General features: G+C 46.9%; 1 protein-coding gene across 1 annotated transcript in view; it reads left to right on the plus strand.

Moving 5' to 3' along the window:
• Positions 1-24,006, plus strand: part of LOC147125025 (dystrophin-related protein 2-like) — an 81,059-nt gene that overhangs the window by 42,721 nt on the left and 14,332 nt on the right. The window contains exons 8-12 of the mRNA XM_085990627.1: positions 7,040-7,101; positions 7,454-7,528; positions 14,793-14,994; positions 16,654-16,739; positions 19,772-19,929. Coding sequence (XP_085846753.1) covers positions 7,040-7,101; positions 7,454-7,528; positions 14,793-14,994; positions 16,654-16,739; positions 19,772-19,929 — 583 coding nt within the window. The remainder of the gene's footprint in view (positions 1-7,039; positions 7,102-7,453; positions 7,529-14,792; positions 14,995-16,653; positions 16,740-19,771; positions 19,930-24,006) is intronic.

The raw sequence follows: 24,006 nt of genomic DNA on the forward strand, positions 1-24,006 counted from the left end.
ATGCTTTGTCTACTTATTTGCTGGAGGCTGAGTATAACAGAGTCCAAGGAAAGCTCAAAGAAACGATAGCGATGGCAGACTGTGTTGCAGTTATCTCAGATGGGTGGTCAAATGTACTAGGGGAGGGCATCATAAACTACATCGTCTCCACTCCTCTCCCAGTGTTCTTCAAGAGCACAGACACGAAGGACAACAGACACACAGGCACATACATTGCTGATGAGCTGAAAGCGGTCATCAACAATCTTGGATCACAAAAGGTCTTTGCAGTAGTTACTGACAATGCTGCGAATATGAAGGCTGCTTGGGCTCAAGTGGAGGAGGCCTACCCTCATATTACGTCTATTGGGTGCGCAGCTCATGGGCTTAACCTGCTCCTCAAGGACATCATGGGTTTGAGAACCATGGAAGCACTGTACAAGAGAGCCAAGCAAGTTGTTAAGTATGTCAGGGGAAAACAGGTAGTTGCAGCAACCTACAACTCCAAGCAAATGACAAAGAACAAGAACACCACACTGAAGCTGCCCAACAACACTAGATGGGGTGGTGTTGTCATAATGTACAACAGCCTTCTGGAGGGTAAGGAGTCGCTGCAAGAAATGGCAATATCCCAGTCTGGGGATATGGAAACCACCATCAAGAAAATACTGCTGGATGATGTGTTTTGGGAGAGAGTGGTTAGCAGCCTTAAACTACTCTCACCAGTAGCATTTGCAATTGCTCAGATTGAAGGAGATGACGCTGTCTTGTCAGATGTTCTCAGGCTTTTTACTGATTTAAAAGAACAAATCAGCATTGCCCTACCCACATCCCTGCTGCTCAAAGCAGAGGAGAAGGCAATTGTTCAATTCATACAGACGCGTCAAGAATTTTGTGTCAAGCCGATTCATGCTGCAGCATACATGCTGGACCCAAAGCATGTTGGGAGACCAATACTTTCGGGAGAACAGATCAACAACGCTTACAGTGTGATTTCTACCCTCTCACACCATCTCAATCTGGATGTGGGCAAAGTTCTGGGAAGTCTGGCAAAGTTCTCTACCAAGCAAGGTCTTTGGAATGGGGATGGGATATGGGAATCATGCAAGCATATCAGTGCACATACCTGGTGGAAGGGACTTTGTGCATCTGAGGCCCTGTCACCTACTCCAAATCCCACCTTCATCAGCGGCCTCTGAACGAAACTGGTCACTTTTTGGGAATACGCATACAAAGGTGCGCAACAGGCTGACTAACAAGAGAGTGGAGAAACTGGTGGCTATCCGGGCGAACCTACAACTTATTGAGCCAGATACAGAAGTGTTCACCACACAGCTAGACACTGACACAGAGGAGGAAATGGACACGTCAGAGCCAGAGTCAGAGAATCAGGAGGAGCAATGAGGAGTAGAAGACTCATGAATAGAAGACTCAAAGGGACAAAATAAGGACAAATTACAGGCTAAATAAGCTGACGCTCTTTTTATTTTATTTTAGATGGGTCTTTTTTGTGGGGGTTCAATAAAGTTCAAAATTATAACCTAAATAAAGTTTTGAAAGCCTGTTTTTATTTGTATGGAACAGTATGTCTATTTTGACGACAAAGATAATATAAGGGTCAGAGACAAAAACCATCAGTGTGCAAAAAAACTCAAAATTCCCATAAATTCCCAAAATTCCCATAAATTCCTGAAAATTCCCATGGAAAGTTTCCTCTTTTAAAAATTCCCAGAATTTTGCAACCCTACTCATATACCTCCTTTCTAGGAGTGATGTCAGGTAGGCGTGGGACCTCATGGCCCCACTGATGTGCAGCAAGGTGCTCTCTAGCTCCTTGGCAGCAGAGAAGTGAGCAGGCTGCCTCTACCTCTGCAGAAACCACAGGGGTAGCACCTCGTAGAAGCATGCAGAAGAGAAAGATAGCACACAAGTAGATTCACAAGGGTAGCCACTTGGGTATTTTATCCAATGTTTATGTAAAGTTCCGTTAATGTGCAATCATAAAAAATCTTTATTTTCAACACTTTCCGATCTTGGACAGATTTGTGTGCACCTTTGGAAGTGGCTTAGTGAGTTGCAGTGAATGGTGAGACATAATGGTACCTCCAGCAATGGTGGTGAGTGTGAAAGGAATGGCTTGGTCATTGTAGGGATGCTTTATGGTGTTGGTGTGGGGTGGTGCAACCTGGCGCATCATGTGGCAGCCATATGAGTATACAGAGTAAAGTTAAGTAAATCTGGCCATGATGAGGCCATCCCGGGCAGCAATGTGCTCGGGTGCTGATGCCCTCTGTCCTGTGCAGCATCAGGTGATTGCGGAGAAGGTTGGTGATGTTGTTGGTGCTGCAGGTGTTGGGGCTCATCATGGTCAGATTCTGAGGACCAAGGTGAGACAGCATAAACGGCACCCATGTTGATGGAATACATGGCAGGTGAAGTAGAGATGGCAGAAGCAATCTGTCAATGGTGAGAGAGGTTCTTCCAATGAGGTGACACTAGATGGAGACTTTGCTGGAAAGACTTGCAGCCTGCAGAAAGCTCAATCTGTGCTGGGAATGCAGTCAGCAACAACATCTGTCTGAGGAAAGTGATCAGCTGTCAGGTGGGAGCTTTTATAGTACATTTGATGCTGTCAACTAATCAGCTGAATCAATGGCCACTCAACTCCCGCCTCAGGTTGACAGATGTGGTTCCCAAGCAGCGTGAGTCCCGTGGGCATCCAGTGAAATTGCAAAGGTAAGGTTAAAAAGACTCTTAAGGGCCTGAGAACAAGCTAATAATCCTTCAAATTAGGTCACCCTGCCTCCGCCTGACAGACACACCCAAGGGTAAGGTGCGTGGGGGGTGGGTGACAGCAGGTCCCTGACCCGCTGCAAGAAATTTCAACTTTCCCACCCGACACGCCTCAGATCGCGCCCACATGGGCCCTGGAAAATTCCGGCCTTTGGGTCTGCCTCTCCAGTTGCTGCTCCATGACACTGTTGAACTTGGTCATTTTCAGTTCCACTGATATTGTCCTTAGCTACAGGTCTGGGCCCAGAGGTTGCACGATACACTATAGGAACAGGAGTAGGCCATTTAGCCCCTCGAGCCTGTTCCGCCATTCAATGAGATCATGGCTGATCTGCAACCTAACTCCGTATACCCGCCTTTGCCCCATATCCTTTAATACCTTTGGTTAACAAAAATCTATCAATCTCAGATTTAAAATTAACAATTGACCCAGCATCAACTGCCATTTGCGGAACAGAGAGTTCCAAACTTCTACCACCCTTTGTGTGTAGACGTGTTTCCTAATTTCACTCCTGAAAGGTCTGGCTATAATTTTTAGACTGTGCCCCTAGTCCTAGACTCCTCAGCCAGCGGGAATAGTTGCTCTCTATCTACCCCAACTGTTCCCCTTAATATCTTGAAAATCACCCCTTAACCGTCTAAATTTCAGGGAATACAACCCTAGAACACCTCTTTTTTTGATTTTTAACAACAATATGACATCTCCTGCTCTGTCTTCCTCGAATGCTGCCTGCTCTCTCTTGTACTTTAATACCAGGTTTAAATGGGAGAAATTAACATGACATGGGTATGAAATATGTCCTGCGTAAATATGCACGTTCCCCATTAATTACTGCTTAAAAGCTGTTAACAAACCAAAAGGTTCATGCCACATCAGTGCATTGGAGGCATTATTTATTCACAAGAGCACGTTTAGGGCCATGGGCAAAAATGAACACCCATGCTATTAGCACTAATGCACAAATTGATTACTCCTTAACACTCCGTGCATATGCTAGTTCGAATCCACAGTGCAAATTAAACACCTAGAAGAGCTAATAAGTGTACACTTGGGATGCAAGAAAGGTGGGTGGAGAATTCACTGACATTACAAGAGACAGCTTTGGCAAGGAACCAGATGGAGCACTTGCTGGAAGTGTAGATTAATGGCAAGTGATGCTCTTTTCAATAATCGTGGATTTGCAGGAGTTATGAGCAGAGATAAAGTTGGCTTGAGATGCTTCAGACTGATCAAGTTGCAGGCAGTTTAATTTTCTCTCCGTGCCATTTTTAGCACATTTTCATTAAACTCCTGTTTCATGCAGTGGTTAACCTATTTAAAATTAAAATAAATCTAAGATAAATGGTTGGCGGCTGTGATAAATTGGGGCAGACAGGAATGCAAATGCATTAAAACTTCCCAATATGCTGGGCAGAATTTGGATGAGAGGCAGCAGAATGATGGGCGGGATTGAACTACGATGTAATAACCGATCTGGTAGAAGGGGAAGAGTGAGGTATACAACCTTGCGTCCTAGAATAACATCAGTTACTTCATTGGCACAGAGAGCAGATCATCGCCAAAGTCTTTGATTTGTAATTCTGCCCAAGTGCTGTTTGACCTGTCAATTAATGAAATGGCCTCAGAAACTGGGCAGATAATATTAAAGCACAGTAGGAATATATTGAGTCATTCACATTAATGAAGAGCTATCTATAAAGGAGCCTACAGCTGGGGCAGTGAGTACAAAACCATGGCAGCGCAAAGTATCTCTGATGCTGATTTTGTGATTGTATTTGTCTCATTGCACAGTTTGAACAATTAAGTGCTAAAAGTCAGACAGGAGGAGGGGTCCTATTCAAACACCCACAGCTGTTCTTGTGACTGCCACTTTTTGTTCTGCCCTTTACTTGTTCTCAATTTCCGAACCTACAAGCATTTGAGAAGCCTTCAGGGCTCTTTCTTTAACCATTTCATGGCATGAATGATTTATGAGCTACACCAGCAAAGAGGGAAATCAACAGCGTGCTTTGATGTTTCAAACGTACTATATGCTTTACTGTTACACTGTGCTTAAGTGGACCGTCAAGAAGAATTGACATCAGGCTCAGTTGGGGATGTTCTTAACACAGAGAGATGATGAAAAGAAAACCTGTGAATACTGGAAATCAGAAATAAAAATAGAAAATGCTGAAAATATACAGCAGGCACACCCAAAATGTGAGTCTGTCTTTTCTCTTTCCAGTGCTGCTGAATCTTTTGTATATTGCCAAGATTTTCTTTTTCTGTAACTATTTTGCAACAATACATGGTCTTAGCCAGTTCATTTCTATTACGAGTTCCTTTATCATTTGAAATTTACACTGAGCGTGCTCCTTTAGGTATCACATTTTAACTCTCTCAGTTTCCTTTTAATTTTAGTTTTCTACCAGATAGCCTGTTCCAAAATAGAGACGAGTGTAGAGAAAAAAATTAATCCTGATTTCAGAACCTCATTAAAATTTCAAGCTCAAAGACTGCAGAGTGAGAGCTTGCCATGTTGCAGTGCCATGTCAGTGCAAAGTTTTCATAGTACACTGGCTTATTCCAGTTGTAATTTGCATGCAAATGAGAGAAAATGAGGGGACATATGGATCAAATGTTTCAGGGATGTACGTACATTTTGTACTTTTATTCATGAATTTTTATCAGCTTCTGAAGCTTCCTACAACGTTTCAGCCAGCAGCCACCGTTCGATCCTTGATCCATACAAAAGGAGGTTTCTCTGGATCCATGTTAATACCTGTATAGTGATCAGTATCTAGGAGATGGTGGTATCAGGGCCTGTTTATATTAATCCATTTCTGATTTGGCTGGAAGAGTACATTTTGTTGGGGCTTATATAATTATATAAGTAGCTTTTTAACCTGTACCAGGCGACATTTAGAATACATGTCCCACAGCTCCCGCAGTGGCTCAGTGTGTAATTGCACTGCCCACAGTGGAATCGAGTCATGGGGGTTATTTTAACATTTACCCATTGTGTGAAATGGGAACGGGCTGCTTGTTCTATGCCTCTCCCGATTATCAGGCAAGGTGTATAATTTCGGTCGTGCCCCCTAACCTACCGCCGGACGATATGTCCAACAGGTCTGGGTGGTGTTTTTGCGGCCGCGGTGGCGCAAATTAAAGGGCAGGTGCTGGGCGACCTTTTTTTTGGGCCGCCTACCAGCACCTGCCCCCTTTCGCTTCTTCATGCGGGGTGCCGGCCGCGATCGGTCAGCCCGGCACTCCTCTTGAGTGCCGGGCTGTTTTCCTGCTCCCCGGTGGTCCAGCAGGGCCCCGGTGCGCGCTGCGCTAGGCCCCTCCTCTTTAATCAGGGGAGGGAGGCCTGTTGTACCGTGATGCTATGTGCTGACGCACGTGGCGCTGTTGCACGTAGAGCCGCAATATTGAATGGGAGCACCTCAAGAGGGAGTGGGAACACTTCCAGTAGTGCCCTGCCTCCTGCTTGGGGTGCTACCACTCAATTTACGGCGCTGGGGCACTAACTTTCTGGAGGCACTAAAAGTAGCACCCTGGCGAAATTAGCGCCCCAAAGGGGGCGCGACCAAATTTTCCCCCCTAAAAGTTTAAACCTCTGCTCTTTGCTGAGATAGTTGATCTTGGCCACGGTGCTGGGAGTGGTGCTAGAGTTGGCGTATATGGCCTTGGGCTGGGGAGGGGTGAAATATTGGTGGGCAATATTGTGCTTCTTGCTGCTGTCCAATGATCCCTGCTGGAAGGTACATGGGTGGGTGACTGGTGAGGACAGGATTGGGCTTGATTGTGAAGCTTCCCACGGTAAAATAGCTCACTGACCATCACTGTTTACATTCGCATGTGAAAAATGCCCACCAGGGTGAGGCACCAGTGGGTGGCCAAGATCCATGGACTAGTACTCCAGAATGGTCAGCACCTTCAGGACAGTGGGAGAAAAGTGGAGGAGTGAGGAATCTTCTTTTATTTTCCAGCACTGACATCCTTTAGGTTAATGAACACAATCCACCAAAATATATTTGTTTCACAGTGAACTCCTCACAGTGTTTGCAACCTTACATCAGTTATTGACCCTTGTCATTCTTGTGAAAGTAACTATTGTACCTCCCACCCATGAGAGAGTTTTTTAATTCATACAATCGCCTCACAATTCATCGCAAGTAAACAGCAATCATGACACAAAAAAGAATCCTCTTTTGCTTTATTTTTCTGAGATATTAGAGATTTTTAAAAGCGCTGTGCCTTAATGTGCTTTCTTTATCCTTTCAGTCATCAGGGCCAGACCACATGCTGGGATCACCCAAAGATGACAGAACTGTATCAATCACTTGGTAAGACTTCCTACACAATCTTGTCTTCTGAGGCGTGTTTTTGTTACAGATGTTCCACAGCAGCCCTCTGGCATTCTGTGAATCTGGTATTGGTTGGAAACTTCTTTGAAATATGGGTAGCAAGAAAAAATAAATCAACTCTGGTTTGCAGTTACAGCTGGTTATTGATGTCTGCTGTTGCAGCATAACTTTTCAAATCCATTTTGTTACTCCATCGGTGGGGTTACGATATTTAATCAGTTGCTACTTATTAATATTTGGTTAGTCTTTGAGCAGTGTAAAATAATTTCCTCTCACGGGCGAATGATGTGAAATAATAGATATCTTGTTCTTTTCCACTTTTTCCTAACAGCCGCTCTGAATAACATCAAATTCTCAGCTTATAGAACTGCCATGAAGCTGCGACGTGTGCAGAAGGCACTTCGCTGTAAGTACACCTGGTCCATTTCAAAGCCTTGGCTTTCTATGTTCACAAAGAACTGCATGCACTGCCAATCGCCACGTTCATAGAAACAAAGGGTTCACCTGAAACGTTGACTCTATTTTCTCTCCACGGATGTTGCCTGGCCTGCTGAGTTTTTCCAGCATTTTCTGTTCATAGAAACTATGTTGGACACTTAATAAAATTAAATGAGTTCAAAGCCTGATTTGTAGTAATACTTACAAACCCCCAAACTTAGAATTGACTGAGTTCCACCTTACCCCCTGGTCTAATGCCTGGCCCAATTTGTCGTCCTGCCCAGAATAGCCCATATTTGGAAGTCAAGCCACAAATACAGGGATGCTAACACTACTGTTGCACTTCCAGCATTGGGGCCCTGTATTATCAGACAATGAGACCTACTTAGTGCCCATTAAGAGCTGATGAAAACTTGATGGGCCACAAGCACTTGCGGGTAGATCTGGACTTACTGTGAAAGTGTAAAATGGGGGATAGCCAGTCACCACCCAGTTTTACATCTCTCCCAAGTTTTATTTCCATTGAAGTCAACGGAGATGTAGGATGGGCTGCTGACTCGCTATCGCCCGTTTTACTCTTGATGTGCCTCAATAAATCCGAGACTCGATGTTAGCGAAACAAAACAAGGCTTTTATTGACTTAGAAGGTAACACACAGAGGAGAATGTATCTTCCATCCAGAGGTCTGCCGTACTGGATGTGCTGCAGGCTGGGCCAGCTTACATAGGAGCCAGGTATGGGCGGAGCCCTACACACAGTACAATACAATGGAAATGAAACTGAAACCAACCACAGTCACAGGCAGAGAAATACTGATGAGTGATGAATGGAATATTTCATCACATTCACCCCTTCTATAGATTTAGTCTGTTCGGGGGTTTGATAGTCCTCTGCGACCGACGTGGCTGTTGTGGTGCTGCGGGTGTCGGCTGGGTGTCCCCGGTGGCCTCCTGGGTCTCTGCCGGGGGTGCCGCCAGGGTTGTTGAAGGGGTAGTTGGTGGGGGTACCGTTGGTCGATGTTCTTCCGGGGGTGATGAAAGAGTAGTGGGTGGGTAAGAGTTGCTGTGGTCGTTGTTGCTACTGTTGTCGTGGTTGTTGTCGTTACCGGCTGGGGCGACGTCTTTTATGGACACGGTGTCCTCCCTTCCGTCGGCGTGCCGGACATACGCGTATTGGAGGTTGGGGTGGAGTAGGTGCACTGACTCCACGAGAGGGTCCGTCTTGTGGCCCCTCACATGCCTTCGCACGAATACCGGACCTGGGGTGGAGAGCCATGACGGCATGGATACGCCTGAGGTGGATTTCCGGGGAAAGACAAACATTCGCTCGTGAGGCGTGGCATTAGTGGCAGTACACAATAGCGACCGTACCGAATGGAGCACATCTGGGAGGACTTCCTGCCAGCGGGAGATAGGGAGGCCTTTGGTCCTTAGAGCTAGAGTGACTGCTTTCCATACTGTCCCGTTCTCTCGCTCCACTTGACCGTTACCCCGGGGGTTGTAGCTGGTGGTACGGCTCGTGGCGATCCCCCTGGACAGCATGTACTGGCGTAGCTCTTCACTCATGAAGGACGCCCCCCTATCCGTATGGATGTAGCTCGGCATACCGAACAGGCAGAACAGGCTGTTGAGGCATTTAATGACCGTGGCGCTGGTCATGTCTGGGCAGGGGAAGGCGAATGGGAAACGAGAGTATTTGTCCACAATGTTCAGGAAGTAAACATTGCGGTCGACGGACGGGAGGGGGTCCTTGAAATCTAAGCTGAGCCGCTCAAAGGGCCGTGTAGCTTTGATTAAGTGGGCTCTATCTGGGCGGTAGAACCGAGGCTTGCACTCAGCGCAAGTGCGACAGTTCCTGGTCAGGGACTGAACTTCCTCAATCGAGTAGGGTAAGTTGCGGGACTTTATGAAGTGGAACAGCCGCGTGACCCCTGGGTGGCAGAGGTCATTGTGGAGGGTCTGTAGCCGATCCCCGGTGGCGCTGGCACACATCCCTCGTGAGAGGGCGTCGGGGGATTCGTTAAGGGCCCCTGGCCGGTAAATGATGTCATAATCGAAGGTGGAGAGCTCGATCCGCCACCTAAGAATCTTATCATTTTTAATCTTCCCCCTCTGTTTATTATTGAACATAAACGCTACCGACCGCTGGTCGGTAAGCAGGGTGAAGCGTTTGCCGGCTAGGTAGTGGCGCCAGTGGCGCACTGCCTCCACGATGGCTTGGGCCTCCTTTTCTACGGAGGAGTGTCTGATCTCGGGCCCTTGGAGGGTCCTCGAGAAGAAAGCTACGGGCCGCCCCGCCTGGTTGAGGGTGGCCGCCAAGGCAAAGTCAGACGCATCACTTTCCACTTGAAAGGGAGTGTTCTCATCCACTGCCTGTAGCGTGGCCCGCTCAATATCCTGCTTAATGCTTTTGAAGGCGGCGTGGGCCTCAGCAGAGAGCGGAAAAGAGGATGCTTTCAAGAGGGGGCGGGCTTTGTCGGAGTAGTTGGGGACCCATTGGGAATAATAAGAAAATAACCCCAGGCACCTTTTCAGGGCTTTGGGAGTGTTGGGCAGGGGCAGCTCCCGTAGGGGGCGCAATCGGTCGGGGTCTGGTCCGATTTCCCCATTCTCCACCACGCTGCCTAGTATGCAGAGGCGCGTGGTGTTGAAAACGCACTTGTCCTCGTTGTAGGTGAAGTTGAGTTTTTGTGCGGTTTTCAGGAACCTCTCGAGGTTCGAGTCGTGATCCTGCTGGTTGTGACCGCAGATGGTGACGTTGTCGAGGTAGGGGAAGGTTGCCTGCAAGTGGTGGTCATCGACCATGCGGTCCATCTCCCTCTGGAAGACCGAGACCCCATTCGTCACCCCAAAGGGGACTCTGAGGAATTGGTAGAGGCGTCCGTTCGCCTCAAAGGCGGTGTACGGGCGGTCCTCTGGTCTGATAGGGAGCTGGTGGTACGCTGACTTGAGGTCGATGGTGGAGAACACCCGGTATTGGGCGATTTGGTTCACCATTTCTGATATGCGGGGTAGCGAGTAGGCGTCTAGTTGGGTGTACCTGTTGATCGTTTGGCTATAGTCGATCACCATCCGTTTCTTCTCGCTACCCCTTACCACCACCACTTGGGCGCGCCACGGGCTATTGCTGCGTTCAATAATGCGCTCTTTCAGGAGCCTGTCTACCTCGGTCGCGATAAACCGCCTGTCCTCCCAGCTGTACCTCCTGCTTTTGGTCGCTATTGGCCGGCAGTTAGGGGTAAGGTTCGCGAATAGCGAAGGCGGCTTTACCTTCAGGGTAGCCAGACCCCGCACTGTGAGGGGCGGCTGGGACCCACCGTAATTGAGCGTGATGCTTTGGTGGTAGCACTGGAAATCCAGGCCCAAGATCACGCTCGCACATAGATTCTTCATGATTAATACTTTAAAATTATCGTATACAGTTCCGTTAACGGACAATTGTACCGTGCAGTAACCCATAATGGTCGATGTCTGGGTTTTATCAGCCATAGAGATGGTACCCCGAGTAGGGACCACCTTTAGGGAGAGTTGTTGTACCAGTTCAGGGTGGATAAAACTCTCCGTGCTTCCACTGTCAATTAAACATTTAACCCTGCACCCGTTTACCTCGATGTCCACCATTGATTTGGATAGCGGGTGCGGCCTGGTCTGGTCCACTGTGACCGATGCCACTGTAGGGCCCTGATCGAGACAAGATGGCGTCCACGCTGTCTGCTCACAAGATGGCGGACCCCACGAGGTCGGGCAAGATGGCGTCCAAGATGGCCGCTCCTAGGGCGCACACGCGGCGGTGGCGGGTTTTCCGGCGGGGTTCCCTCTGCACACCTTCCCGAAGTGCCCCTTCTTACCGCACTTAAAGCAGGTGGTGCCTTTCGCCGGGCACAGGTTTCTGGTGTGCTTCGGCTGCCCGCAGAAGTAGCAGTTGGGTCCCCGACGCGTCACGGCTGTCGTAGGGCTTCTGGGGGGAGAGCGGGGCCCCGACGGTGTCGGGCTGCCGGGCGGGGAAGATGCCTTCCAAGATGGTGGCGCCCTTGGTGCACACGTGGCGGCGTGGACGGCGCGGGCTGAAGAGTAGGCGTCCGAGTTTCTCTGGGCCACATCCAGGGATCGTGCTGTGTCCGCAGCCTGTTTCAGGTCCAATCCCGTTTTTTCCAGCAGTCTCTGCCGGATGTAAGTGGAGCTGAGGCCTGTGATAAAGGCATCGCGAACAAGCTCGTCAGTGTACACTGCGGCTTTTACATCTTGGCACTTGCAGTCTTTGCCAAGCGTTTTCAGGGTGCCTAGGAACTCCTCCACCGATTCCCCAGGTCGCTGTGCGCGAGTAGCGAGCAGATGCCTAGCATACACCTCATTCGTAGGCTGCTGGTAATGCGCCTTTAAGATGTCACAGGCGGCCGGGTACGTGTCGGCGTCTTGGATGAGGGGGTAAACCTGGTGGCTTACCCAATTCCGCAGAATTCCGAGTTTCATACTCGCAGCGTCCGTAGCGTCTTTGACGGCTGCGGAATTGTCCAGGAAGAATTCCATACACATAAACCAGTGTCCAAAGCGTGCCGATGCGTCCGAAGCATGCTGGTCCAAATCCAAACGTTCGGGTTTCAAGAGTTGATCCATTGTGTTGAAAATTAAGTCAATAAAATTGATGTGCCTCAATAAATCCGAGACTCGATGTTAGCGAAACAAAACAAGGCTTTTATTGACTTAGAAGGTAACACACAGAGGAGAATGTATCTTCCATCCAGAGGCCTGCCATACTGGATGTGCTGCAGGCTGGGCCAGCTTACATAGGAGCCAGGTATGGGCGGAGCCCTACACACAGTACAATACAATGGAAATGAAACTGAAACCAACCACAGTCACAGGCAGAGAAATACTGATGAGTGATGAATGGAATATTTCATCACAACTCTATCACACAAAGTCAAGATCTACACCTTGACGTGTTAAAGCCTGCTCAGCAACTGTGCACTAAGTTCATTAAAGCCCCTAGTTTTTATTTAAATAAGGTCACTTCCCCTTAATGTAACTAGAGTGCTTTAGCAACGCAAAAGGAAAGGTCTCGAGAAATCTCAGCCCCTAGCGCATCATGTGCAACGTGCTGGGAGTGCCTTTAAAAAATGCTAATGAACTGACCCCACATTATCAGGCGAGGTTAACCTCTTAGCTCCCAGGCATGGCCAGTGTACGATCCAGGACCACATTATCAGCCCTACTGAGCTCCCAATATCAGCTGTGTTGCCATCTGGAAGTGCCGAGCTGATGCCAGCTCCTTCCTACAAAGAGGAAGAGAAAACTGGAGGAAGAATTACTGCTGACTTGTAATTACTTGTGCCTCCCCTCAACATGGAATTTGCAGAGGACTGGGAGTAGGCCACCCTGCTGACTTCTCAACTGCGGTTTGTGTGCATCACAGGGAGACCTAAGAATGTGGAGGGGGAAGGAGGGAAAATACCTTAAAAGGAAGAGGTTTCATCTTCAACAAAAGAAGCAATCCACATTTACCAACTTAAAACACTCTCCTCCTTTTCCCACAAATACGATCGTACTGATTGGGGGTTTCTAACTGCATAGGTTAGCTTCTGCTGGATTTGAACAGGGGCATTAAAAATAACGGTGACAGACTGCCCTATTCCAACCTACTGCTTTAAGGGGCATTAATGAGATCCTCTTGTGAAATGTTGTTGGGCTAATCTCTAACTGTAAAAGCTCTAACTGTACTTCAACTCCGATTCATTTTCATTTTGGAGAAGATGCCATGTTAAGTAAACAATATTGGCTGGGTCATTGCCAAAAGACCCCTGGTTTCAACTCAGTGCTCCCCCACTCCTCTTTCTGCCCAGTCAGGACCCGGTGTTTCCCCATATGAAGATGAGGGAGATTTCCTCTGTGTGCTATCTGTAATTAAATTGTAAACCAGTTTATAAAGAATGCAATTATGTGCAAAGAGATTCTTTCACATACAAAGAATGGGAAAAATGAGTGTTGGAATTGTTCTTAGTGGCTGGGCGATAAAGCACCACCTTATTTTTTTAAGAGCAGATCTCTCTCGTCTGCCTATGCTCTTGGTCCCAGGGAGTACAGTACTGTGTAGTGCTTATAGAGGGAGCAGAGGACAGGACCTAAAATGCGAAGTGCGACGTTCAAAAGGAAAAGGAGTATCCATTCCCACACAAACTAGATAAAATTCTATAATTAAATGCTTCCAATTAATGCCCTCTAAAAGGGCAAGGTGTAGGTATTCGGGTTCACCGATGTAGGTATTGGACGAATGCCTACTTAATAATCGAGTTCGACTCCAGGAGAACAATCAAAAAGGTTTTTAATGCAGGAACAGAGGAATTCTAACAGGTTGCAGAGCTAGGTACAGGAGAGCTATAAAATGTAGTTTAGGGATGTACACACTGGAGTTTAGAAGATTGAGAGGGGACCTCATAGAAGTGTATAAAATTCTGACAGGTCTAGACAGACTGGATGCAGAAGGAATGTTTCCCTTGGCGGGTGAGAACAGAACTAGAGGACATAATTTGAGGATAAGGGCTAAACCATTTAGGACAGAGATGAGGGGGAATTTCTTCACTCAGAGAGTGGTGAACCTGTGGAACTCATTGCCACAGAGGGCAGTGTACGCCAGCTCATTAAATATATTTAAGAGGGAATTAGATATATTTCTACGGGCAAAAGGGGTTAAGGGTTACGGAGAGAAGGCGGGGACGGGATACTGAATTAAAAGATCAGCCATGATCTCATCGAATGGCGGAGCAGGCACGAAGGGCCGAATGGCCTACTCCTGCTCCTATCTTCTATGTATCTATGTAAAATAGGTCTTCACCAGACGGAGACGCCACGAGGACTGAGTAGGCAGTCCCGTGGATTGCGTGATGACGTCATCGCGTTCTTCCTGCGCTTGGGTAGTCACGTGACTTGCATGATGGCATCATCGCGTTTGCCCGCGCTTGGGACAGTCACGTGATGTGCGACATGATGTCATCGCGTTAACCCGCGTCATCGCGTTCACCCGCGCTCCCAAAGGAGGAAAGCCCCGCACCGGCTACATCGTTACGTTAAAGGGAATTATGTACGGTAAGTAAGGGACACTCGGTGGTACCGCTACAAAGGTATATCTGGGTAGTCTGTTCTCAAACTCTTTTACTGTCATTAGTGATGTTGCATTCTGATTGTTAATAGAATGCTTAATATTGATTATTTTTCTATGTTTACATTATCCATTGTCAGTGGATTTGTTGAGTATGGCCAGTGCCTCAGATATCTTCACTCAGTACAAGCTGCAGCAGAGCGACCAGACAATCGATGTTCTGGAAATCATCCAGTGCCTCACCGCGATGTATGATCACCTCGAGCAGGAGCGCGGGATCATCGTTAACGTGCCTCTCTCTGTGGACATGTGTCTTAACTGGCTTCTCAATGTCTATGACAGGTAGGTTTTAATTTCATCTCTCTTTATATGAACTGCGCTATCTGATGGCTAAGCACGAATAATAACATGACATCATTACGGTAAATATGGAACATTATATTCCAAGGGAACTAGTTGGCTCAGTCAGTTAGCAGGTTAGTCTTCACCTCGAGCCCTTGGATTCCAATCCAGCCCAAACCGATGGGTTAAAGATCTCTCTGGTCGCTGTAAGGATAATAAAAAATAAGTTTGGGGGAGGCTCAACTCAATTTCTGACAGATGCAACTCGACTACAAAAAACTGTCTATAGATTAGCATTTAAGTTGGTAAGGAGGCCCCAAGAATGGCTTGTGTTGATAACTGAAATGTCAGACTGGCACAGTAAAGGATGCTGTTCTGAGATTGAGGTATTGACGTAATATCAGCTGGAATTTTGCTCCACATCTAGCCCATGGGAGTGGTTAATGCAGAGAAAGTGCAGAACTAGCTTTACCCTAAAACTAACCATGCTGTACCTCATCTGAGAGTACTTGATGAGGCAGTGCAGAAGGAGCTTTACTCTTAAAAATAACCATGCGGCACCTGACGGGGAGCTTGGTGCTGATATTGGCTGAGGAAACTGAAGAAATGGTCATTCCCTTGGACTAATATTTCTAATTTTGACCAGCAGAATGAAATTGCCAACAAAGAAGCAGATAATTAGTGGAGACACAGTCATTAACAAAGGGGAGCTTCAGTAATCTTGTACTTATTAATTTATTCCTCAGTCACTAGGGTTAGTGACACTTGTGTCTAATTCCTCCACTAAAGCTGTTCTTGTATTGAATAAGATCCTATTAGTGACTTCGGCTCCCCACATGTGGGTTCTTGCTGAGTCTTCCACTCGGCCTCACTGAATCCCATAGGTTAGCTGTGCAAGATCTGCGTGCTGGGAGTTAGCGCATCTCACATGGGTCTTTGCTCCATGTAAAAGCAGTCACAGTTACAGAACAACACATTCATACGTCACATATGAACTGTAATGAAGCTTGCTTTTATTCTTGAATTTTGAGCAGGAAATATTAATTTGCATAAGACATGTTTTAACCAGTCTTAAAGGGTTATTCTCTTTTATAATAAGAGAACTGAATTCTGTTATGCCCCATCTGACACTACATAGATCCCCAATAGCTCAATGGGTGAATACGCATCTGCCCTGCGTTAATGCAATGGATAGGGTCCTGAAATTGGATCCAGTGCCTGCGAGCTAATGAGCAGAAATACTAGCCAGAGTTTGCACTCCTGATTGCTATCCAGCATCATGCTTGAGGTGTACATGTGTGAATGTTGGGTGAAGACAGGACTGAGCTATGCTGTGATGTTTGCCACAGTCAGATACACTGACACCCCTTGCTGTCAAAGCTCACACTTAAAGAGTAGTCACGAGAGCCAGATGGCTAGCACCCATACAATCAGAACCATACCACAACATTAGATGTAGAGAGAAAAACAGTATAAACTTTTGGAACTGTTTACTTTTTGAAAGCATTTCTCTTTTTAAAAAGGAGACTTTAATAGACGTGCTCAATACTGAGAAAATGCAAACAAGGATTCGCTTCCTGCAATGTTTTTAGATGCTGGTTTTTCCAGCTTCTTGCATTTGGAATCATTTTTATTTTCTGTTCTTTCATTCCTCCCTAGTGGTCGCAATGGCAAGATTCGAGCTTTGTCCTTCAAGACTGGAATTATCACTTTGTGCAATGCAGAGGTGGAAGAGAAATATCAGTGTAAATATCAGACACAAAGATGGAAAGGAGACTTGGGTTTAATTAGCATCTTATCACATTTCCCAGAAGTATCACAAAGTGCTTCAAGTACAATGTAGTAGTGTCAGCTTGGCTCTGTTTACAGAACAAACGGGAAACTGTTCAACCTCCGTCGCCTCCAGTCCAGATCCAAGGTCGTCCCATCCTCTGTCGTCGAATTACAGTATGCAGATGATGCTTGCGTCTGCGCTCACTCGGAGGTCGAACTCCAAACCATCGTCAACACCGTCACCGAAGCATACGACAGCATGGGCCTTACACTAAACATCTGTAAGACAAAGGTCCTCTACCAACCTGCCCCCGCCACACAGTACTGCCCCCCGATTATCAAAATCCACGACAAGGCCTTGGACAACGTGGATCACTTTCCATACCTCGGGAGCCTACTGTCAACAAGGGCAGACGTCGACGACGAAGTCCAACACCGCCTTCAGTGTGTCAGTGCAGCCTTCGGTCGCCTGAGGAAGAGAGTGTTTGAAGACCAGAACCTCAAACCCGGCACTAAGCTCATGGTCTACAGAGCAGCAGTGATACCTGTCCTGCTGTATGCCTCAGAGACATGGACCACGTACAGCAGGCACCTCAAAGCACTGGAGAGGTACCACCAACACTGCCTCCGCAAGATCCTGCAAATCCATTGGCAGGATAGGCGCACCAACGTCCGTGACCTTGCTCAGGACAACATCCCCAGCATCGAAGCTTTGACCACGCTCGATCAGCTCCGATGGACGGGCCACATCGTCCGCATGCCCGATACGAGACTCCCAAAACAAGTGCTCTACCCGGAGCTCCAGCACGGCAAGAGAGCCCCAGGTGGGCAGAGGAAACGTTTCAAGGACACCCTCAAAGCCTCCTTGAAAAAGTGTAACATCCCCACCGACACCTGGGAATCCCTGGCCCAAGACCGCACAAAATGGAGGAGAAGCATCCGGGAAGGCGCCGAACACCTCGATTCTCTTCGCCGGGAGCAAGCAGGCAGCGCAAGGAGCGCACGTCAACCCAAGCACCCCACCCACCCGCCCCTTCAACCACCGTCTGCCCCACCTGTGACAGAGACTGTAGGTCTCGCACTGGACTCATCAGTCACCTGCGAACTCATTTTTAACGTGGAAGCAAGTCATCCTCAGTTCCGAGGGACTGCCTAAGAAGAAGAAGAAGTTGGTAGCCCTCCCACCCGCATTGAAGGAATGCCATCTTTTAGATACGTATTAGACCGAGGACTTTCAACCTATTCTGGTGCATGTTAAAAATGCCATGGCACTATTTGAAGAGCAACATCTCTCCCTCAACCTACACAAAAAAATTAATAATTCACGTCATTTCTGCTTGTGGGATCATGCTGTGTGAAAAATGGCTGCTGACTTTGCTGATATAATAAGTCACTGCACTCCAAAAAGTAATTCACTCGATGTGAAGTGGATTCTGAGAGATGTGATATGACGCTGTATATGTGCAAGTCTTTCTTTACTTTTTGCTTTGAAGTATAGTGGATGTTATGTACATTAACGCAGATTAAATTTAAGTATTCAAGGTAAAAACATGTGCAGAATGGAAGCTCTGTCACAAAGAACCACAAGTAGGTAATTAAAAAGGTCAATCAGCACAAACCACTGTTAGACTTCCTGGGGTGATGGAGCCAACTCACATCAGGATCTCCCTAGGGCTGATTTCTAGATTCTGGCCCTGTAGTCAAGAAGGAAAGACCATTATCACAGATCAGATGCAGGAAACATAGAAAACACAGGCCTTGTTTAGAGGCTGGTTACAGAGCAGCTTTGGGAGAGGGCTAGGAACAGGTCAACTTTGGGCATTTTAATTAGAGAGTGGTGTGAAAAAGGAGCAAACAATTAAAAATATTAATAATATCAATATCATCTCAGTAATTGTTATTTTCTCCGAGGGAAGGGAGGCAATTCCAGACTGATGGAATCAAAATTCCTTCTCACTTGTCAGATATAAAGGTCTTTCATCAATTGTGTTTGGGATAGTCGACACTGCTCCTAACAAGTCAGCAAAAGTTTGTTTTAGCGCTAATTGCCTTCAAATATACTGTGCCAGAAAGAGAGGTGGCAACTTGGTTGACGTTAGAAATGCAATGTCACACTGATGCAGTAGGGAGTTTTCTTCTGAAGTCAAGACGCATATTGGGGTTGAATGATTGGGGTTGAATGATTGGGGTTGAATGGGAGCTTTACCCTGCATCTAACCAAAGGGACATCCTAGGTTTGAGTGCTTAATAAGGCATGCAGAGGGAGCTTTCTCTACATCTAAACTATGCTGTTACTTACCTGTGAGCATTGATAAGGCAGAGTAGAGGGAATTTAACTCTGAACCTAATCCTTGCTACACTTCACCTAGGAATGTTTAATGGGAAAGTACAGAGGGAACATTTTCTGTATCTAATCCATGCTGTACCTGACTTTGAAAGTACTTAATGCTGATACTGAGTGGAAAATGTGGACAAGTGTTCCATGCCCTTACACAGGCGCCACTCACTTTATGGGTTCAACAATTCATAAAAATCACTCCTCAAAGAAGAAAGATTGAATGCACTAAGAAGCATTTCGGCCGTCGAGCCATTACTAGCTCCATCACCCAGTATCCCAACACAAATGAGATGGCAAACTGGAATAAAAGGCTAAAATTACAATGAATGTGCACTCTGCAAAAAGTGGTGGGGGTGGGGGTGGGGGGGTTCACCATGAAAGACAGTTCAAATGAATTCACACAAGATGGAATCACACCCTTTATTAATGATCAAGTAAGAGTACCTACAGCTTCCGTACTTACAACAGAGACTACTCATCAATAGTATTTAATTGACTGTAAAGTGCTTTGGGACATCCTGTGGTCATGAAAGGCGCTATATAAATCCAAGTTCCTTGGCTCCATACACGCTAGGCAGTGCTGTTCTGGAGGAAGCCAGCATATAGTGATTTTTTGAAGTTAGTTGCTTCACCTATTTAACCAACCTAATATATTTCCCTCCGTAGACTTGTACAAGCAAGTGAGCGGCTCAACAAGCCTGTGTGATCAGCGCCACCTCAGTCTTCTCCTACACGAAGCCATTCAGATCCCGCGCCAGCTGGGCGAGGTGGCAGCATTTGGAGGAAGCAACGTGGAGCCCAGTGTCAGGAGCTGCTTCCGGTTTGTAAGTTAGTTGTGAGCTTTTTCCATGGAGGAGGGGTGTGGGGGGAGAGCTGGGATAACCTGAGAACTGTGGGACAAGGAAATATTGTGGGAATGTTTGTACCTCACTGGCTTTGTTTATGTCCCGGAGTAACCCTGCCTCCAGTTCATGGACAAATTCTTCTGTTTTATCTTTATTTATCCTTGCTCCTATGCTATGGAGGGAGTCAGAGCACGCAGGGAGATCCTTTTCCCTTCCAATGGGCGGAAGAGATCTCCCCAGGAGACCAAGACAGCCTGGTTGCAGATTGCGGAGGACGTCACAAGCAGGGATGTGGTCAGGAGGACCTGGGTGCAGTGCCGCAAATGTTTCAATGATCTCATTAGGTCAGGAAACGTTAGTACAAAGCCACACTCAACCTCATCCTGCTGTGCCTCTCATCACATCCCCACCACTCTGCCTTCCTTACCCTACTCCTGCACATCCTTACTCACACCAACTTACCTTGCACCTCCACCCATCCCTCTCTCTCTATCTACATTATCACATTCTCCCCGTGTTTGCGTGGGTTTCCTCCGGTTTCCTCCCACAGTCCAAAGATGTGCGGGTTAGATTGATTGGCTATGATAAATTGACCCTTAGTGTTAGGGGGATTAAATACGTGGGGTTACGGGGATAGGGTGGGATATGCGTTGGTGTAGGGGTTACGGGGATCGGGTGGGATATGTGTCGGTGCAGGCTCGGTGGGCCGAAATGGCCTCTATCTGTACTGTGGGGTTTCTGTGTTTCTGTGATCCCTATCTCACTCGCCACCCCTCACACTCACCCTCATCCTAGTGCAATCATACCAATTAACTACACACAACGGTAGCCACTTGGGTGTTTTATCCAATGTTTATGTAAAGTTTTTGTTAATGTGGTGACAAACATTTTCAACACTTTCCAGTCTTGGAGAGATTTGTGTGCACCTTTGGAAGTGGCTTAGTGATTTGCAGTGAATGGTGAGACATAACGGTACCCCCTGCAATGGTGATGAGTGTGAAAGGAATGGCTTGGTCATTGTAGGGATCCTTTATGGTGTTGGTGTGGGGTGGTGCCAACCTGGCGCATCATGTAGCAGCCATATGGGTATACAGCATAAAGTTAACTAAATCTGGCCATGATGAGGCCATCCCTGGCCTCCTGGCAGCAATGTGGTCAGGTGCTGATGCTCTGTGTCCTGTGCAGCATCAGGTGATTGCGGAGAAATTTGGTGTTGTTGGTGCTGCTGGTGTGCCTGGTGCTGCTGGTGTTGGGCTGATCGTGGTCAGACTCTGAGGACCAAGGTGAGACAGTATAAAAGGCAGGTGGTGAAGTAGGGATGACAGAAGCAATCTGTTAATGGTGAGAGAGGTTCTTGCAATGCAGTGACACTGGATGGAAACTTTGCTTGAAAGACTTGCAGCCTGCAGAAAGCTCAATCTGTGTTGCAAATGCAGTGAGAAACAGCTTCTGCCTGAGGAAAGTGATCAGCTGACAGGTGGGAGCTTTTATAGTACATTTCATCCTGTCAACGAATCAGCTGGAGCAATGGCCACTCAACTCTTGCCTCAGGTTTACAGACGTACTTCCCGAGCAGCGTGGTCCCCGTAGGCATCCAGTTAAATTTAAAAGGTAGGGTTAAAAACACTCTTAAGGGTCTGACAACAAGCTAATAATTGTTTAATTATCGGGTCGGGTTTGTGATGACAGACACGCCTGGGGGAAAGGCGCATGGGAGCAAGATGACAGCAGTTTTCTGACCCGCTGTTAAAAATAACAACTTTCCCACCCGACCCGCCAGCGATCGCGCCCGTTACCACCCCAGAAAATTCCAGCCCGCATGTTTCACAGCTCCGCATTGTCACGATTTCACATCATGGTAGCAGCATCTCGCAGGGATGCTCTTAGTGATGTTGCCCGGGCATTGTGGGTTCATGCTCCACAGCAGGATAATTACCAGCTTGAGCATGCTTGGAGACACGAGTGCAAACATCCAGGAATGAGAGATTCAGAGACGCCACTGAAGTGCATTAGTTCATACTCACACAGGCTAGTGGGCAAACTGGGGTCTCAACTGTCATGGAAGCACAGGAAGCACTTGGGTGTGAATTTGCCACCCTTCTCTAGGCAGAAGCTGCAGCAAGCATAGAGTCCTCTACAGTTAGAATACAGATAGGCTATTCCTGGCTCCCATGCAAGACATCTAGGTCCATGATCATGCTGAGATAGATCAGCAGTGTAATCACAAGCAGGTCTTTGAGACCTCTTTTTAAGGCTTTCTATTTTAATGAGGCTTTCTATTTTAATCAATGTTTCTAGTTCCCCACTTTTTTCTCGTACTCTGTGCATTTATATCCATATATTTTGTTTCAGCAATTTTTCCTTTTATTGCTTTCCCGTACCATTTTTTTCTTTTTTACTATCTAGTCCTGTTTAACCTCTTTGAAAACTTCTACCTCCTTATTCCCTAAACACCTCAAGCTTATCTTCCATTCCAGAGGCCTATTCTATTCTCTTGCTTCCCCTGCTATATTAATTTAAATTCTCCCCCACAGCCCTCATTGCCCTCTCTGTTAGGATATCTCAGCATTTTTCAGGTGTAGGCCACCCTGTTGGTGCAATTGACTCCTACCCTAGAACTGGTCCGTCTGCCGCAGGAGTCTGAGCCCTACCCCCCTGCACTATGGCCTGGATTTTCCTCTGCTATACTTGCAGACACCCTTTCCCTACCTACCACATGTAAATGACAGTAGGGAAGCAGGGTCCAGCAAGTCACTCCATTTTCCTGTCGTCCACCCATGTCACCAATGCCCCCAAGGTCTACCAGCAGGGGGATGGTGGTAATCCTTCGAGCAGTACAGAAGGCCCCCTGTTACCCCTTCTGGATGATAGGGCCTTGTAGTAGGCACCTCTCTCCCCCATTGGGCCTCAGTCCTAAAAGCTGCCCCTTTAGCTTGTCCTGCCTCTTCAGGTGCCACAGACAGACTAATCCTGCCGGAATAATCCTCAGGGGGCATTAGCTGGCTCCTTATTGCTGGCAGGGATCCCGCCAGGAGCCTGCCTTGCAGATTTAATGACTACCAATCCAGGAAACTGAGTGGGGGGTTATGGTGGGGTCTAGAGGGCAGACAAAAGTTTTACCTTGACACTCATGTAAAATCCACACCCACATCTTCAGCCATACACTTACCCCTCTAATTCAGCTGTTCCTGTACTGGCTAGTGTATGGCACTGCTAGTAATCCTGAGAATGTTATTTTTGAGGTCTTCCTTCTTTTGTTGGGTTCTTCGGATGTACATTTGCAATTTATGAAGCTATTATAGATGTCCATCATACATATTTTTTTCTGAAGCCATTATAAATACAGGTGCACATTCATATATATTTTATGAAGCCATTGTATGATTAAGGATACATCCACATAGATATATTATGAAGCCATTGTATATTTAAGTGTACAGTCACACACCTTTTACGAGTGTCCATTCACATATGAAGTCACTGCACATCCTGACAGTATGATGCTTGCCGGAGGAATGTATCACCACATCAGGCTGATTGCACTGGGGTCAAAGCAGGCCAGGGGGCCAAGGCAGCTTATTTGGCCCTTGGCTTTGGGGTTGGAGATGGTGGGGAGGTATCCTGATGGTCATGTTGGTTGGGCTGCCAACCTGAGGGGATAGTAATCTTTCTTCTTAATCTAATTCCTAATTTACAGAGCTCTTTTTGCAGAAGCTACCTTCTTCCCTACTTCATTGATTCTGGCATAAACTGTGACTTCCAGCTGCTCCCCAATACTTCTAGACCTGCCTCATTTACCCTAACACCTGGAATACAAAATCCTTTTGACTCTCCCACTACCATTGCATTCCTGCACTCAAGTTTCTCTTCCATCCCTCCTCAACAACATATTTTCCATGGTGCTATAGCATTTTTCATTGTTACATTTTCTATATTGGGTAAAATCTTGCAGCCAGAAATTTTTACTGTTACGTCTGTAGTCATCTCTTAGCATGTTGAACAAAGCACAACCCTTCCAGTGACACTGAAGACTAGAGTTTCTGATCAGCATTATTT

Source organism: Somniosus microcephalus, chromosome 1 (assembly GCF_052327205.1).
Source record: "Somniosus microcephalus isolate GS21.2 chromosome 1, FLI_Smic_1.0, whole genome shotgun sequence".
Classification (NCBI taxonomy): domain Eukaryota; kingdom Metazoa; phylum Chordata; class Chondrichthyes; order Squaliformes; family Somniosidae; genus Somniosus; species Somniosus microcephalus.